This window comes from Gopherus evgoodei, chromosome 1 (assembly GCF_007399415.2).
Source record: "Gopherus evgoodei ecotype Sinaloan lineage chromosome 1, rGopEvg1_v1.p, whole genome shotgun sequence".
In the NCBI taxonomy this organism is placed as follows: Eukaryota; Metazoa; Chordata; order Testudines; family Testudinidae; genus Gopherus; species Gopherus evgoodei.
In genome coordinates this window covers 254619258-254638467 of record NC_044322.1, presented here as the reverse complement: position 1 = coordinate 254638467, position 19210 = coordinate 254619258, and the positions used below count along the sequence as shown (strand labels likewise).

The 19210-nt window shown below is 40.1% G+C and overlaps 1 protein-coding gene across 2 annotated transcripts in view; it reads left to right on the top strand.

Annotated features, from left to right (window-relative positions):
* The window catches only part of IPO8 (importin 8), a 79095-nt gene that overhangs the window by 28361 nt on the left and 31524 nt on the right, over nt 1–19210 (top strand). For both annotated transcript variants that reach the window (XM_030543362.1, XM_030543370.1), the window contains 7 exons: nt 3525–3614; nt 6138–6232; nt 9165–9249; nt 11753–11887; nt 14078–14177; nt 15930–16006; nt 18903–19019. In XM_030543362.1, the coding sequence (XP_030399222.1) occupies nt 3525–3614; nt 6138–6232; nt 9165–9249; nt 11753–11887; nt 14078–14177; nt 15930–16006; nt 18903–19019 (699 nt within the window). The remainder of the gene's footprint in view (nt 1–3524; nt 3615–6137; nt 6233–9164; nt 9250–11752; nt 11888–14077; nt 14178–15929; nt 16007–18902; nt 19020–19210) is intronic.

Below are 19210 nucleotides of genomic sequence, written 5' to 3'. Positions count from 1 at the left end.
CTCCCTAGATTAGTGGACAAGTCTGGACAGTGTATGATGGGTTGTCCTCTTTGCCCATCCTCATCTGACCCTCATGTTAGTGACAGATGCATCTGCACTCGGCTGCTGGACCCATCTTGGTTCTCTTCAGACTCAGGGACTATGTTCTTCAGAAGACCAGTCTTTACATATAAATATCAGGGAACTGAAAGCTATCAGGCTAGCATGTTAGGTTTTAGTTCCGCAGGTCAAGGGGAAGGGCCTATTAGTTCTCAACAGGCAACACAGCATCAATGTTTTACCTCAGTAGGCAGGGAGAATCCTGTTCTTTCCTGCTCTGCCAAGAGGCAGATTGACTTTGGGACTTCTGCATTGCCAACTTGGTTGATCTCAAAGCGTCTTATCTTCTGGGGTGCAGAACGATCTTGCAGAGCACCTCAGCATATCATTTACTAGTCACCACAAGTGGATCTTCACCTGGATTTGCCAAGACATATCTTCAAGTGGTGGGAATCTCCCCAAGTAGACTAGTTCACCAGGAGAGTTAAGAGAAAATGTCAGCAATTCTGTTCCCTGCAAAGTCACAGCCAGGGTTTCCTGACAGACATGTTCTTGTTTCCTTGGTCAAGCAGGCTACTCTATGCTTCCTGCCCATACTAGTTATTCACACAGTATTGCTGAAAAGATGGGACCAGGCTAGAGTCATACTCGTAGCCCCAGCGTAGGCCTGCCAACACTGGTTCTCTGCTCTCCTTGATCTGTCAGTGAAGCCTCTGATTTCCCTTGGACTTGGAACTAATTTCCCAAGACCATGGTTGACTGCTCCACCTGAACCTACAAGCTCTTCATTTAACCCCATGGATGTTCCATAGTTAGATGATAGAGAAGAGTGTTGTTCAGAAGAGGTGCAGGATGCCCAGCTAAACAATTGAAAGCTATCTACTAGGATTACTTAACTTTCTAAGTGGAGATGTTTTTCCATTATAGGATTTCACCTTCCTGTTCCTCGATTGAGCATGTTCTAGAATACCTATTGCATCTGAAATACCAATGGTTGGCTGTTAGTTTGATCAAGGCACACCTAATGGCTATTTCTGTGTTCCACCCTAAGATGGATAATGATCTGGGTTGTTGTTTTTTCTGACATCAGTGAGGTTTCTGAAAGGCCTGGACAAGTTGTACCTTAGGTGCACAATCCTGTTTTCTCCCGTGGGACCTGAACGTAATGTTGTTAAGGTTTATGGGTCCTCTGTGTGAGCCATTGACTCCTTGCTGTTTACTACATCTGTCAATGAAGGTGGCATTTTTGGTAGCCATCACCTCTGCAAGAAGGGTAGGAGAGCTGTATATGCTAATGTCTGGGCCTCCCTATACAGTGTTTAAGGACAGGGTTTACCTTCACCCTCATCAGAGATTTGTCCCAAAGGTGGTGTCCATGTTCTATGTCAAGCAGCCTATTTGCCTAGCTTTCTTCCCAAAACCACACTTGAAGAGGAACGTTTTCACACTCTAGACATAAGAAGAGTGCTGGCGTTCCACGTGGATAGATCTATCTTCTTAATTGTTCATGGCAATAATGGACAAAAAGAAAGGTCAACCAGTCTCTACTCAAATAATTTCTTCTTGGATAGCCTTATGTAATAACACGTGCTAAGATATGGCTAATATTACCCCGCCAAATAGGATCACAGCTCATTTGACAAGATGGCAAGCGGCCTTGGCCGCTTTTCTGTCAAATGTTCTCATTTTGGACATTGGTAGAGCAGCAACCAACCTGTCCTCATTTCACATGTTTGTTTCCCATTATGCCATCAGGCAGGATTTAAGAGATGATGCTAGAGTTGGATGGGCTGTCCTCTAGTATTTATTAGGATAAACTGTGATCCCACCTCTCTTTCACGGCATGTGAGTCACCAACAGTGGAATGCACGTGTGCAATCCCTCAGCAAAGAGAAAACGGTTACTAATCTGTTCCATAACTGCTGTTCTTTGAGATGTCTTGCACATATCTATTCCATGACCCACCTTCCTACCCCTTGGAATCAGAGTTCTGTCAAGAAGGAACTGAGGGGGGAAGGGAGCAGCTCTGCCCTTTTATACCTGCATGCAGTGACGTGCACAGCAGAGGGTGCTCGAACCACCCAGATGGGCACCACTGAGGGAAAAACTACTAGGTGCACAAATACGAAAAGTGAAACAGACACGTGCAATTCATTTTGAAGAACTACAGTTAGGGACAGGTTAGTAACCATTATTTTTTCTAATGTGCTTTTCTGTTTGGGATGGATTATTGGGTGTCAGCATTTTAGACCTCATCAGGACAATGGGTGATGCTGACGTGGGGTTATGTTGTGAGCTGGGTGAAACCTGGCTATGGGGTGAGTTAAAACCTCATTGAAATTGATGTGTGAGTGCACCCTTCACTTAAGATAGTTGTGAGACAGTTAAGGGGCCATATCAAAAACAAGGCCTAATAGAGCCTCTCTGAAATTTTTTGATTGTGTGGGTGGAGGGACTTTTGCAGAGTATTGTTTTGGGTAGGAGTATGTGTGCATGTGGGAAGGCAGAACAGGCAAAAAATGGGAGAAGACTGAAGAAGCAGCTGAAAGCATGGTGGCTGATCATAGAAGAAACTTGGGAAGAGGTTTTTGGGTCCAGAGTATAAGCTAAAAAGAGTGCTGTTGGTGCTGTGAGCAAAAGAAGCTGTTTCTTGCTGTTTGATTTATTTTTGTTCAGAAACACAGGACTTTGTATATTCTTTATAAATAAACAAAACTGCATCAAAGAAGAAATACTGACTATCACCAAATTCTCTCCGGCTAACTGAAACACCCTGATAGATTCCAAATTTTTGGCTAGCCACTTGGCTCAAAAAGGATAACGTTCAAAGTGCACTAGAGAATTTATTGCATGGCAGTAGGCTCTGTGTGGCCAGTTATTGTACAACAGGCTAGCAAGAGGTAAATTACACCCCTGATTGCCACACACTAACCATTCTAGACAAGGGGCTCTCACAAAGAATGTCTTGTCCTCGACCCCTTGCTTATCTACTACGGAGGATCTAGCTTGAGTGTCTCACATAACACACTTGTCTCACAAATGTTATTTAAAGGAGCCACTATGATCCCTGCCATTTCCTCCAGCTGCTTTTCCCAGCTTCCCATCACCAGTTTTGTCTGGACGGACCCATAAAGTTGCTCTCATCTATGTGCCAGTCTCAGATATTGTTTGAGGCACTTGACTACATCTTCTAACTCACACAGAACAGAGAGAGAAAGAAAGGTGTCTTTCATGTATTGAACATACTGCATATTAATTCCTAGGCAGCTTATCTTACATTTCTCACTCTGTTCACTGCTTCTCTAGAATCAACAGTATTTCAGCTTGATTGACCACTTATGTTTTAATTAGTCTGTTTTGTTGGCTTGATATGTTTTCCCTTAAATTTTTTTTCACACTAAGCCTTAGAGGTATAAATTTGCAATTTTGCACTATAATAAATAAAACTTCATTTATCCTTATGTTTTCTTCTTCCCCTGTTTCAGTATGCATTGCCACTCCAGTTGGTGAATAACCAGACCATGACTCAGTGGATGGAGATTTTCCGTACTATCATCGATAGAAATGTGCCTGCTGTAAGGTTTACTTCACTGGGGAGAGACTCACATTGATTTCTTTAGGGTGGGAAAATGGGGATGGTCCGTGTGAAGAGATTATTGAACTAATCTGTAAAGATACCCTCCAGCCAGGAGTCTCGCTCTTAGGACTAGTGTCTCTGATACAAGTCATGCAGGCAACTCAAGAAGCTCTTAAGATTTTTGAATGTTTGAGGTAGCTGTACAGTATATACTCCAACTTTGGGTATTTCAGAGACTCCAAAACGTTTTAGCCAGTTTGTTTCAGAAACAGGAAGGAAAAGCTCAACATTAGCCTATCTATATGAAATGTCCACTCCTTGAACATATAGTGTAAACACACAATCTGTATCTGTTCCTGCCCTCCATCCTTTTTCCTCATAAAAGACATAAATAATTCCAAAGGAATGGGTTTAAGAACAGCATCAACAGGATGAACCCATATAATTTAAACCCTCAAACTCTGAAAGATGATGGATGGTTAAGCATCGGTTTTCCAAGCTATGTTCAGAGAAGCAGAATTACCAGGTATGTTAATACTCCCTTCTGAAAAGATACCTTCTATACAAAATTCTCATTCATGGAGATTAAATAGCCTTGGGGAAAATAGCACCAATAAACACTTTATCTCATGTCTGTTTCTGGCAAATAAAAGCAAAGAATAAGGAAGGCTTACTAAATTTGACACACACACATTAGGGAGGAAACAAATTCTCACAGAGAGTTTCGATTCTCATGTCCTGGAAGCATAATCATAGATCTGTAAGATTGAGGCTGGAAACCTGCCAAGAGACTGAATAGAAGCAATAGTTTGTCTACTTCTGGGGGCATTCTGCACCAAAAAATTAAAATTCTGCAAATTGTATTTGTCAAAATAAGACTACATAATCATGCCAGTTTAAATTATTTTGGTAATTTATTCCAAAATACCTGTCAGCAATACAATACAGATTTACACAAAATTTTCCCCAGGAGCGGAGAGTTAAAGAAACCCTTTGACAACCCAGTTCCTGTTTCTCTGCCTCCTTCCTCCCTCACCCAATACACCCGAACCCCCTCCCCCCGGGCCTCAGGGCATACCACTCAGAGCATGCTGGGAACTGCAGCTGCCAGGCACCCTCTAGCTCAGTGGTTCTCAAACTGTGGTCTGTGGACCACCAGTGATCTGCGAGCTCCATTCAGGTGGTCCGCGGATAGTTCCCTCTAAGGGGGTGGGTGAAGGGCTAATTAGGTGCCTGGAACCTGGAGAAGACGCACATGTAAGGCGAAATGATGGCCTTGAGAGGGAAGTAGGGGGTAAGTGGGAGGGGGCAGTAGTGTGAGAAGAGGGGATGGGGGGAAATTAGGATGTGCAGGGCTGCAATGGCCAGAGAAAGAGGCAACTTTCCCCAGCTCCAGGTCTGTGATTGCCAGGGAGAGAGGGCCTTCCTCCCCAGCCTCAGATCTGTGACTTCTGTGACAGGGGAGTGACTCCCCTCTTTCCCAGCCCTAGCCCCAGCTCAGGAGCTACTGTGGTGGGGGAGAGAGAAAGAGACTCCCCCTCCTTCACAGCCCCAGCTTGGGGGATGCTGCGGTGTGGGAGGGAGGGCACATCCATCACATTAGAAAGGCAAGATATTGATACTAAAATATGAATTGTGTGCTTTTATTTGTAGAACAAAAACCATTTATTATTGAGATATATATAAGATATCATTTTTATCTGAAGTGCTTTACTATAGTTAGCTAATGGTACAAACAACATTTGGAAAGATCATTAAGTGGTCCGCCGAGACCTTCAGAAATTTTCAAGTGGTCCATGGAAAAATAAAAGTTTGAGAACCACTGCCCTATCTCCTTCTCCCTTCCCCCAGCAATGTCTTCTATGTGCGAGCTGGAATCTGCTGGATCCAGTGGTCCCTTGGGGCAACTAGCAGCATTGCAGCCCGTTTCTGTTGGGGAAAGGAAATTCTGCACACACAACTGTTAATTTCTGCAAAATTCTGCATTGTGCGTGATGTAAAATTCCCCCAGGAGTATTTAGTGCATGGCCATGTAGTCAATATACATATATACGTAACTGAGTAACCTGAGCCCAGCAGTGATATGGAGTTCTATAGTTAGATTTTATTTCAATGCATACGCAAAGGGATGCACAAGCACCCCTAACTGCAACCTTAACTTTGGCATTTCCTAATTTCTGAGTGCTTCACTCCACAATCTTATTCTATTAACATCTTTATATGAATGTATGGTATATGCATATACACGTGATTATTTTATATTATACTAATATAAGAGTGCAAACATAAATACAGTATATACAGCTTTTTTGGCTGGGTTGTTTTCAACATAGTACATTTGGAGGATCACATCAAAAGAAAAAAATCCTATCATGTTTTATTCTGGTAGCTAATATTATCACTATTAATAAAATCAAAACAGTAATATTTGTATCTGAATTTGTATTAATCCACTCAGTATCAGGGTTTTTTTTAATTAATTTTGTATGTTTTGGCTGATTATTTATTTATTTATTTGTAGGAGACATTACAGATTGATGAAGATGATAGGCCAGAGCTGGTGTGGTGGAAATGTAAGAAGTGGGCATTGCATATCGTAGCTCGTCTTTTTGAACGGTAATATAGTGATTTAAAAACTAATGTGGCATAAAAATGTTAATTTTTACTTAGCTATCTTTTGTGGATATTGTTATGCAGAATATATATCCTATATTCATACTGCACAGGCACTGTATATTTATGATGTATGTATGTGCAGGTATTCTGAGAGATAATATATTAGTGGTAAAAGCTAGGGACTGGGAATCCAGATTTCTGGATTCTGATCTTAACTCTGACACTCACATTATATGTGACTACCTAGGACAAATAATGGAATTTCTCTGTGTCTCAATATGCCCTTCTGTGAAACTGAGCTAATGCTTAACTACCTCACAGGGGCATTGCAAGCTTAATTGTTTGTGAAATGCTTGGATGAAAAACACTGTAGAAGCACAAATGATTTATTTCTATTTCTTGTCTGCTCTTCCTGGGGACTTAGAATAATTTTTTGTCTTGTCCTTTGCTTGGTGCAATGATGATCAAGGTTTTATTTCAGAAGTTTTTCTTCATACGCAGCATATAATTTGCAGATTTTTTTTTTACTAGTTTGAGATATTTTTAGACTGATTTAGACTTGAAAAAAAGAGAGATATTTATGTGTATATTAGTGTCTTTAATCCTAAAGATTCTCTAACTCTTTACGGTCTATTGCATATAACTTTTCATGGAACAGCGGGGAAAAAAGGAAAATCTCTGGCAAAGGACTCCAGGGGAAATACATTTCCAAAAGATGCCATGGCATCTTTGTCTAGTAGATCAGACATTACCTCTAATTTAAGGTTTCATCCAGAAGACTGAGTGACAATAATTTACCTGCCCTTCAATTTTGATTTGGAAAGATGAAGGGCTAGGATTTGAGATTTGGGATTTGAGCTGGGATTTGAACCTTTAGTTCCAGGGAGTTAGGATGTTCAAAATTGATTCTTTAACGACTGAACCATCCACTCTGGGTAACATGGTGACTGTTTAACAAAATTAAGATTAATTCTGTTGAATCCTGAAAGATATCTCCAAACAAACAAAATGCATATTGCATTAAGGTTGGAAATATATGTGTATGTATCTTAAATTAAAAAACAAGTATTTAGAACAAGAGTGGGCAAACCTTTTGGCCTGCGGGCCACATTGGGTTTCGGAAATTGTATGGAGGGCCGGTTAAGCGTGGCCCAGCCCCTTCCCCCGCATCCAGCCTCCCCCCCACTGCTTCTCACCTTCTGATGCCTCCCTCAGGACTTCTGCCCCATCCACCCCCCCCAGTTCCCTGATGTCCCTCCCCCCGGGTCCCCTGCCCCATCCACCAGCACCCCGCTTCCTGTCCTCTAACCTCCCCAGGACCCCCTGCCCCATCCACCACCACCCCGTTCCCTGTCCTCTAACCTCCCCAAGACCCCTGCCTCTGACTGCCCCCCGCCACCCCATCCAACCCCCCCTCCTTCCTGACTGCCCCCTGGTACCCCTGCACCCATTCAACCCCCCCACTCCCCGCCTTCTGACTGTCCTGACCCCTGTCCACACCCTGAACTCCCCTGCCCCCTATCTAACCCCCCCTGCTTCTTGCCCCCTTACCGCACTGCCTGAAGCTCTGGTGGCTGGCAGCGCTACAGCTGCGCCGCCCGGCTGGAGCCAGCCACGCCACAGCGGAGCACAGAGCACCAGGTCAGGCTGGGCTCTGCAGCTGCGCTGCCTGGCCACCCAGAGCATTGCACTGGTGGCACAGCGCACTGAGTCTGTGGGGGAGAGGGTACAGCAGGGTAGGGGCTGGGGCTAGCTTCCTGGGCCAGGAGCTCAGAGGCTGGGCAGGAGGGTCCCATGGGCTGGTTATGACCCATGGGCCGTAGTTTGTCCACCTCTGATTTAGAAGCTCGAAACTCCAAGTTAGGGCTTTTTGTGGAAGCCTAACACTTTCTATCCCTGTCCACCATCCTTCTGTTGTTAGGAATGCATTTACCAACATGAATATTAGAACAGCTTAGAAACTTTTCACATGAACTAAACATTTAGAATAAAATATATTCTATACATGTGATGGCTCTTGTTTGTCCTCTTTGAGGAATGAACATTTTTATATGCATGCTATTATTTTAAACATCAATTTCCATTTGAGTGTTTCATCTGACAGTCTGTAAGCATAATACTATTGTTACCCTGCTTAGTTAAGGGTGCAGTGACATTTTTGAGGAACCTTGGGCTGGCAGGGGCTGATTGCTTTGAAGGTGGTGCAAGCTAGTGCTTTGCCACCATTATCTTTCATAAATAAAGCTATTAGTTTGTTACAGTAAATCAAAGTGATGCTCTGATTATGGAGAAAGGCAAACATCACAAATTTATAGTTTTTAATTCTAAAAACTCAAGTTGCATAATTTTAAGCAAAATATGCTTTTCCAATAAAACTGTTAAAAACCATATAATTGATAAAACTGGTGTTCTAATGCCTGTTGGTCTGATTCTGAATGAGGATCTGCTACCATGTGACAAACCAGTAGCTCTAATCTGAGTTCCTGCTCTCCCAGGCTTCAGTACAGTCCGCTTTCACTTGCTAGTTCTCAGTGTTTCCAGTAAAATTCATTCAGCTTTTCATCACTGCGTCTGCCTGCCCGTGCTTAAATTCCGAAATATCAGCACATGAATATTAAAAACAAAACAAAAACCACTATGGAATTTATATATCCTGTGACAAAAATGCAACTTTGTTGTTTTGTAGCCAGTAACTATTGTGCTTTGTGCATAGGTAAGAAAAATGAGGATATGGGTCATTGTGTGGGATATAATGGCCTGGAATGATGTTTGTGGAAAGAGATTATTCAGTGTATATATCTCCGGTGAAAGATGAGTTCTGCTTCAATGGCTTTTGTATTTTTGCAAGCTTAATCAAGGACTATGTTGTCCTGATAAACAGAAAACTTTGCTTCACAAGTGTAAATACCTGTTTTTCTTTTTTTGTTTAAAGGTATGGAAGTCCTGGAAATGTAACAAAAGAATATTTTGAATTTTCAGAGTTCTTCTTAAAAACTTACGCTGTGGGAATCCAACAGGTAAAGATGTTGTTTCTTGTTTCTGAATTAGGATAACTTCTACAGGACAACCATGTTACTTACCTTCCTGTAGCGTCTTCATATAAGACATAGGCCCCTTTACAGAAACCAGAAAAAAATGGTCAAATACACATCGTAATCAATGAGAAATGGCTTGGAACTCTTGTTAGTAATGATATTTCCATCTTGGGACAAATAATCCAAATTGCAGTGATGCAAAAGGAGAGAAAAATCCGAAAATCTGCAGTGCTTCAAAAAACATAAGAGCGGTAGGCAGGAAATGCTTGTAAAAAGACTGATGCAATTTGGGCCGGTTACATAGAGACATCACAGCAAAGAAGGTCTTATTTCCAGGTCATGCTTCCTGCATGGTTCTGCTGCAACTAACCCTGCAATACTGAAATCTGTTCTGGATGTGTCATTACCAGGAAGACATAGGCAGATTGGAGGGAGTTAGGAGCTGATCAGAAATACTCAGAATGATTTTTCATTGGGGAATGCAGGGAGGTTTGATGGTTTGATTTTTGACAAAGTTGCAATGGAAAAACGTGCAGATTTTGAAACTGTCACTCTCCCTGGTGTACTGTCAGCTCAGCAGCTGAAGGTTCTGGGCTCCCAGCTCTTTGCCAGCCTGCCTGAAGAGCTGACAAGGTGTGAGCAACCAGCTCAGCTAGGGCTTTTAGGCTCCTGGCTCCTTCACAGCTTGTCAGGAGGACTGCAGAGGATCTGGAAGCCCTGAGAACTACGACTCCCAAACTCCAAGGCTCCCAGCTCAGTCAAGGCTTCCAGACTCCCAGCTCACCTTTGGCCCACCAGGCGAGAGTACAGGGAATTCAGAGCCTGGGAGCCCCAGCTCCCAGCTCCTCAGCAACCTGGTCTTCCAGCTTTTGCATCTCTGGTGCTGACTGCCAGGCAGACTGCCCCAGAGCATGGGCTGCCTTCCCTTTTATAGAGAACTTCAAAAGCTTTGGTCTAAATCAGAATGAAACCAAATATTGAAATCTCTGTGAAGTGTAATTGCCTTTCTCTGCACAAAAATGGTTGAGATTAAATGTGTAAGCTTGGCTAAAAAGCCCAGTGAGAGAGGACATGATAATTCTATGTACATTTGAAAGAGCTAAACATCAAAGGAGATAAATTATTTTGGAAGTACAATTCGAAGTAATGGATGAAACTGAAAGAGAAACTGTCCCGTCACTTGAAATACTTAAAACTTAGACTCTCTCTAAAAGACTAGTAAGTGTACCTTAGGGAACAATTTGCCTTCTAAGGCAAATGGTCTAGTTGATCTACATAGGTCTTTTCCTTTTCTAGCTTTTAAGTTCATGATTCACCACACTTCTCAGATGTATTGAGGCTGTAGTGAAATCATAGTGCTAAGTATTCATTATATATTTATTGCTTGTTAAGTGCTAACATTGCGTTAGTGACTGTATGAGATACAGACAGTTCCTGCCCCAAAGAGCATATAGTAGAAATGGCAAATATAAGACCCAGCTCCCAGGGAGCCCTAGAGGAAGGTATATGTTACAAATATGCTACAGTGTGTTTACTACTCTACTATGAAGAATTATTATGAAACAAAACTACCTTTTTGAAAATAAATGACCAGAAAATATTTTATGATTTGTGTACTTGCCAGTTCTCCATCCTTGTTAACTCATAATAGGAGTCCTGTCATTATAGTGACCTACTGTAAATATTTTCTTGCTTGCAGTATACACAGAAACCTCCTATTTATAGAGGAATACTGTAGAATGAAAGGTCCCAATTGTTGCAATGGATTGCTGTTCTAATCAAAGAGAATGCATGTGATCTAGTATGGTGTTTTTCAGAGTTTGGGTCGCAACCCAGTACTGGGTCACAGTATATAAGGCACTGAGTCACCTTGCTCAGCACCCAGGGACCCTAGCGGCTCCAGTTAGCACCGCCGACCGGGCTGTTAAAAGTCCTGTCAGCAATGCTGCCCAGCTAAGGCAGGCTAGTGCCTACCTGTTCTGACACTGCACTGCAACCTCAGTGAAGTCACTTAGAGCTCAGTTTTTAAATATGGATTTCTCAAAATTTGGCACCTAAATTTTAGTCACCTAAATCCTATGCATAGATTTAGGTCCTACCTTTAGCTACTGAAGTTTGAACATATAGTCCTTAACATCTGTGCTTTACTTTTCCCCATCTGTAGAAATGAAGACATAACTTACTCCACCTAGTGCTGAGACTTACTTAGGCCCAGTCATGCAAACACTTACGCATGTGTTGAATCTCACTACTGCTAGTAATTCTGTTGTGGGAGAATTCCTGGTAGTAAAGGTTTGTGGTCTCAGAACGTCAACGTTTAAATTATTACTGATGTTTGGATAAAAGGCATTACTGAAGTGATTAATACATGAGCTTCTACTTAAAATGAAATTGACCTGTCAAAATGTCTTCACTATAAAATGGTTACATTGTGTGTTTAAAATCTTCATGCTTATTAAACAAAATAAATTTACTATTCCCTTAGGTTCTCTTAAAAATTTTAGACCAGTACAGGCAAAAAGAATATATTGCTCCTCGGGTCCTTCAGCAAATCTTAAACTATTTGAACCAAGGGGTCAGTCATTCTGTAACTTGGAAGCAGATGAAGCCACACATACAGGTCAGTGCAAGAACACAGTCATAAACATTTAAATAACATTATTCCCATGAACTGTAGTTGAGACTTCTGCTTTTGTGAAGAGGCTTGGAGAATCTCTCTCACTGCAGTCAGTCTGGAAAAGTGGTTTTCACAGAGATGTACTTGTCTGTTCCTTTATTGTTCTGTTTACCTTTTGCCTTTATTGCAGATATTTGCATTTGAATAAGAGCTTATTACTTCCTAGAACAGCTTTTTATTTTGCTTGATACTGCAATGAAGTCATAATCTTATGTTTTTGATTACTCAGTCTTTTGTCTTTTGGTATGATTCCTGGAAAGATACTGGAACAAATTATTAAACAATCCATTTGTAAGCACCTAGAGGATGAAAGGGTTATAAGGAATAGCCAGCACGGATTTGTCAAGGACAATTCATGCCAAACTAACCTAATTTCCTTTTTGACAGGGTTAATCACCTAGTGGATGGAGGGGACACTGTAGAACTGATATATCTTGATTTTAGTAAGGCTTTCTACACAGTCCCACATGACAGCCTCATAAGCAAACTGGGGAAATGAAGTCTAGATGAAATTACTGTAAGTGGGTACACAACTGGTTGAAAGACCATACTGCGTACTTATCAATGGGTCTCAGTCAGATTGGGAGGGTGTGTCTAGTGGGGTGGCATTAGACACACACTAGCAGGGATCAGTACAGTATTGGTCAATATTTTCATTAATTACTTGGATAACAGAATGGAGAGCATGCTTATCAAATTTGCATATGACACCAAGCTGAGAGGAGTTGCAAGCATGTTGGAGGACAGGACTAGAATTCAAAAGGAACTTGACAAATTTGAAAATTAATCTGAAATCAGCAGGACGGAATTCATACGAAGACTAGAGCAAAGTATTTCACTTAGGAAGGAAATATCAAATGCACAACTACCAAGTGGGGAATAACTCACTAAGTGGTAGTACTGCTGAAAAGGATCTGGAGATTATAGTGGATCACGTATTGAATATGAGCCTACAATGTGATGCAGCTGTGAAAAATGCTAGTATCCTTCTGAGGTGTATTAACAAGAGAGTTGTATATAAGACATGGGAGGTCATTGTCCCGGTTGGCACTGGTGAGGCCTCAGCTGGAGTACTGTGTTCAGTTTTAGGCACCACGCTTCAGGAAAGATGGGAATAAATTGGAGGGAGTCCAGAGAAGGGCAACAAAAATGATAAAGATTTAAAAAGCCTGACCTGGGAGGAATGGTTAAAAAACTTGGCCATCCTGAGTCTTGAGTAAACAAGACTGAGAGGGAGCCTGAGAACTGTTTTTCAAATATATTAAGGGCTGTTTATAAACAGGATGGTGGCAATTGATCTTCATGCCCACTGAAAGTAGGGTAAGAAGGAATGGACTCAATCCACAGTAAGGGAGATCTATGTTAGATATTAGAAAAAACGTTCTAACTATAAGAGTAGTTAAACTCTGGAATAGTCTTTCAAGGGAGGTTGTGGAATCCCCATCACTGGAGGTTTTTAAGAACAGGTCAGATAAACACCTGTCTGGGATGCTCTAGGTTTACTTGGTCCTGTCTCAGCGCATGGGGATAGGCTTGATGACTCTTCAGGATCCTTCCCAGCCTTACATTTCTATGATTCTATGATTGTAACTATAGATATTCAACGTTGTCTGCACTGTAAGATAAAAGAAGGGAAGACAAACTGTGAGGGAATGAGCTCTTGTTTAACCACTTCTTTTATCATTAGAACATGTGGAAAAAGCTAAAGAAAATGATTTTCATCTCCATATTTTCCTATCATAAAGTCCTCATGTTTAATCAGCTTGTCAGAAGATCAATCCCATGAGTATTAGGAAGATGAGGGGAAAGTAAAAGATCTACTCACATCTTAGTGCCACATTGTGAAATCCTCCACAGAATAATATGTTCTGCTATTATTAGATTGTGCCCTGCGGTATATTTTTTGTGTTGTACTGGAGTATAGTGGAGTAAAATTTATTGCTGCCTTCTGAGTCCTTTGAAAAACACGATGTGTGTGTTGTAAGATTATCCCAGTCAGTAAAAATAGTTTAACTAATCCTCTTAAAAACTAACTTTATGAAAAGGTACAATTCAGAAGACCTTTTGAGGGGGGAAAGCTATACTTGAAATATGTTCTGTGCACTTGAACATATGTGATTTCTCTGCTCTTAGAGTATATCTGAAGAAGTGATTTTCTCCCTAATGTGTTATAAAGACGAGGATGAAGAGCTGTGGCAAGAGGATCCATATGAGTACATTCGCATGAAATTTGGTAAATGTTTGTTCTTAGTGTTTGCTCCCTGTTTTTGCTGTAATTGTGCATTATAGATCCCTGAATTACAAAACTGTATTTGCCACTATGCCACTGTAGTTGTATCTTCACCAGAGTTTGAGGGAGACTCTAAAAGTGAGGTGAATTGTTCTTTAAAGCCTAAGTGGGAATAAGCTAGTTTTGTCCATTTAAATAATGTGTTATATTTATAAGATTGGCTCTAGAAAGCTTGCTTACCCCTTCAGACCAAGCTTGATTGTTCACTTTATTCCTGCCTTCCTCCCCTTGCTGCTTAGGCACCTGATGCATATTTTCTTAGATTCCCCCATTTTGCTCATTTAAACGCACCTTTAAAACCTAGTACTGAATCACTGTTATGCTTAGACATGAGACCCTATTATAAGGCAGTGCAACTCTAGTTGACCAAAGGGAGTTTGACATACTCCATCCCTGTTGAAGATCGGTACATTTTGAGTGCCACTTATTTGTATTAACATTTTTGAAATAATTAGAAATATGCATTCTTTCAAAAAACAAATGTAGGAATTAAAGTATAAATTGCATTGGGCCATATTATAAATCCATTATTCCCCTTTCAGGAGTAGTCGTACTGGAGAATAGTTTTTTTTGTTTGTTTTGTTTTTTAATAGTATAGGAAATCCTGTTGGAAAAGTCCCCAAAACTAAGCATCACAGAGAGAATTAAGGTGTTTTTTTTTAAAAAAAAACTGGTTAACTTTTGGCTAGCATTTTATTAAAAAAAAAAAGTGTCCTTTAGATTTTCTTGGAATAGTAGAAAATAAAACCTAGAAAGAGGTACTGTAGAACAATGAAGCATCATAAGATATTAATATTCAGGGAGCAGAAGTGTAGCCAAGACTTGCATCTGATCTAATTCTTCATGGACAGGCATTTAGTTCTGATTTTTTTCTTATGTAGCTAAGGCACTTAAACTGTGCATTTTTTATTTGTAAAAGGAAAAAAGAATGAAATTTAGGGAGAAATACGCAGGGAAGGAAATTCAGTTCAGACAATATTTAATATTCTTTATCTGTTATGACTTACTTGGACAATACCAGGAAAAATAGAATTTGCCTTCTTATTTCTAGACCTCATTGATTATCCCATCTGTTATCTGATGCTGCAAATGTAGCAATATTTTGCAAAATAGAAGAATTTTAGAGGGTATACAATACACTTAGTGTGTTTCGAGGAGGATTAATTACAATCAAAGATGTAAAAAAAATTCAACTTTTTTTAGTTCTTTGGTATAGCCATTGATTCAAGAGTACCCTAAATTCAAATACGTTTAGATTTAATGAAGTTTTTCGTAAGGTCTGTAACTTTTTCTTTTTAGTGACACGAAACCATAATGGACTTCACCAATATATACATGGCACTGCAGCATATTGGTGCTGCTACTGTAAATGTCATCATTACAAATTTTTCCGCCATTTACTACGCTGTGATATCTTAGATATCACAGAAAAACTAAGTCTCTCAAAAAGAGTGATTGGTATTTGGTATATTGGGAAGATAGTTGACAAAATAAACACTGGTCAAAGGTGATCGAAACTCAGTTATCAGAGTCCAGAGGATGAAAAGAACATGAATAAATGTAATGTTCTTTTGTCAGCCTGGTTCTGTGACATCCATCCAAAGCTCTTGCTCTAGGTATATTTGAAAATGATCTGAGAATTTTATTATTAAATTGTACTCAGTGACTGAAAACACTTCCTTTAAACATTGTTAGATGTGTTTGAGGATTATGCATCCCCTACAACAGCAGCCCAGAATCTCCTCTACACTGCAGCAAAGAAGCGAAAAGAGGTACTGAATTATTCTTTTTTAAAACATTATTCTTTCTTTAAAAGGGCATCTGTCTATCTCAAATGGTTCTGTATTATCCTCAAGCCTTGAAGAATCTACCCTGCAATGAATGAGTGCTATCAACTTCCATGTAATCAAAACATCAATTTCTATTTTTAATCTAAATTTCTAGTCATTATGGTTGCAAAGATTCACCTTCCAGATGTGAACCGAGTGTGAGCAGATGCAGTTAATGTCTTCCCAAGTCTGCAGGCAGACAGTCCCAAGGTCTCTGGAGCTCAGAGCTTCCTAAGCTACAGCAAAGGGAGAAGCGGACCTGATTCACATTCGTTTTTCACTGTTGCTATTTAGAATCCTGTGGGCAGCAGTGAAACTGATGAGAATCAAGTTGGTTTCGGTCTGCTGTTCCTTGGGAAAGCTATCGACAGGAGCAGAAGAAACAGGCATGAGAATTACTCACTGGGGAGGAAGACTCCAAACAGTAGGAGAGACCCTTGTACACCATCACCATGCAGCAGCCAGGAATGCTCTTGGGTAGCAAGAGAGAATAATCCTCCTTTCCAGCAGCAAGAATTGAGGGATTCAAATGTATTATTTACCTACTAGCCAGAGGTAAATATGGCAGACTTTTCTTAGAGCTTGCTTACAGATAGCAGCTTGGTAGGAATCCCAACATCCTCCCCGTCCCAACAGCTGAGTGGTGGGTTGATTTCTCACCTAAATGTTCCTTCTGAACAGCAAGGGTGTTCCCCTATTTTCATATCAGTCTTTGGCTAAGCAGTTTAGTCTTTTGGCTACAAGATATGTGGTAATATTCTCAACACTGTGGGAGAGAGTGGGGTAGCAGCAGCAGAAGGGAGTGGATAGAAGAGAGCTTGATGATATATTAAAAAAAGAAATGCTATATTTAGAAGGAAGTTGGTGGGAGAGCTAACAATTTATAGAAGAGAAGGTAGGGAACACAGTGTATGGAAAAAGACACTGAAGACAGCCAAGGAAGGATAGACCATGAATTTTTATAGGGAGGGTGAGAAGGGGGGATGGAAAAATAGCATGAAACCTGGAAAGGATAGAAAGTAGAGGAAAGCAAGAGAGATGGAGTAAGTTGCATTTTAAAGTGTATTAAGTGGATTGGCAGTGATGTTCACTATGGTGCACGATAAACAGTATATGACTATTTATAGTCCCTTAAATGGCAAGGGTTATGGTTTTATGCGGTATAACAGGACAAATATTTTCCTGGCTAAGTACTCTGGTATTTCAGGCTGATAGGTGTCTGAGTAAATTTTTCAAGTTCTTAATATCTCTCTAGAACAGCTGGAAATGGTTATGAAACTTTTCTTTGCCCACAACCTATTTCTTAAAAAAAAAAAAAAAAAAAAAAAAAAAACCTTTTAAGGCAACATTAAGACTAAAAGTTTTAAACATAAATCAAGAAATTCAATTGCTAAGCATCTCAGAGACAGGTATACTTTCTCATGTTGCACAGATGCATTTTTCATTGGTAGTTAATTTGTTAAATATATATCTTAGCAGGCAAAAAACTTCACTGAGTTTCAGTTATGGTTGTAAATATCTGTCAGTTAGGTAATGAAAAAGCCTTTGAGACAATGTTGTAGTTTTCTTAAAGAACACAGGCATTATCCTGAAAAGTCTGTTTAAGTTAGACTGCAAAAAATGAAGAATTAAAAAGCGTAAAGATGCAGTATTAAGGATAGACAACCAACTTTGTCTTGGCCCCTTCCTCTGACCTACCTTTTTGTGTAAGATCAAACAATCTGAGTTTTTGCTATATACTTCAGTGTGCACTTTGCTCTGAAAAGTGACAGTAAAAATGCCGCCTTCCTATGGATCTGCTCGCTTTGTTTATTCAGAAGTCTCTCTTCTGACTTTAATGACTAAAGTACACAGCTAAGATGGAGTGAGCTAAATTTGATTCCTTTGTGTGCACGTTTGTTAGAATTATTTACTAAGTTCAGAACTGTTGAAAGGGAAGGGGGTGCAAAGGTTTAAATGAGGACTTAACTTTCCAGCAGAAGTTCCATTATTTTTGGTGACTTGTGAGAAGGACATAAGCCATCCTGGCCCTGAATGCCCAACTTGACTTTGCAGAGCTAGTAGTTAGAACAAAGCACATTTGATACTGGAAGTCATTTGAGACACAATAAATATGAAGCATCAGGCTGCTGTTTCTATAGTAACTTTTCAGAGTCAAACCAAGTCTGCAGCTCTGAACGTGTAAAATCTACTTTCTTACATAGACTATGAGCTTTCCCCTCAGCTGCCCCAACGTGGTCCCTTGCCTGCCACCATCCCCATTGTAGTAGTCTGCATTGGGGTCTTTATTTCATGAAGTCTGCAAGCATATAATATATGTGAAACCACATTAAATGAATGATTCTGCCAATAGACCTTTCCAAATCTTGTAAAAACCAATAGATTGGTTGTAATCTGGAGTTTCTAGACCTCACTGTTCTGGAATTTATATAGAACGAGTCAGAAAAGAAGTTGGGAAGAAATTTAATAAGTGAGATTACTGCCTTGTGTGAACCCCTGTATCTCCAAATCACCTCTTCTAATTTTCTTTGAAGTGTCAAAAAATGTACCTCACTTATGATTACTAATGTGACATTTCCGGCAGATGCATCTATTTTTGACAAATCTGAGGGTTGTGATTAAAAAAAGGCTTATAATAGGGCTTTCCACATTAACTGGAAAGAAACTGTCCATAATGTATTATGGCAATGTGGGTTAGTTCACATTGGTACTATATGAAAGCTCTAAGTTCTTGAGTTTTCAAACTTTAAAAGAAAGATGTTAATAAACAGTTTTAAATAGTTCCCTGCACCACATACAGATTATCCTCCATTTTCTGTTTGTGTCTTACTATATTTAGGTATTACCAAAGATGATGGCATTTTGCTATCAGATCCTCACAGAACCAAACATTGACCCTAGAAAGAAAGATGGAGCACTGCACGTGATGGGATCTCTAGCAGATATTTTACTAAAGGTAAATTGATGAGAGCATACAGTATGTGCATGATCAGAATCTGTTATCAACTGTCCTTTTTAATTGAAAATGTTAATTTTTAAAGTGTGGCTAGCCCGGAAGCACACTTATGAAGTCTGTGAAGTGATTTTTGCTGTAAAATACCAATCCGAAGTTCTTCTTAAAAAAAAAAAATTAAAATTACTTCAACC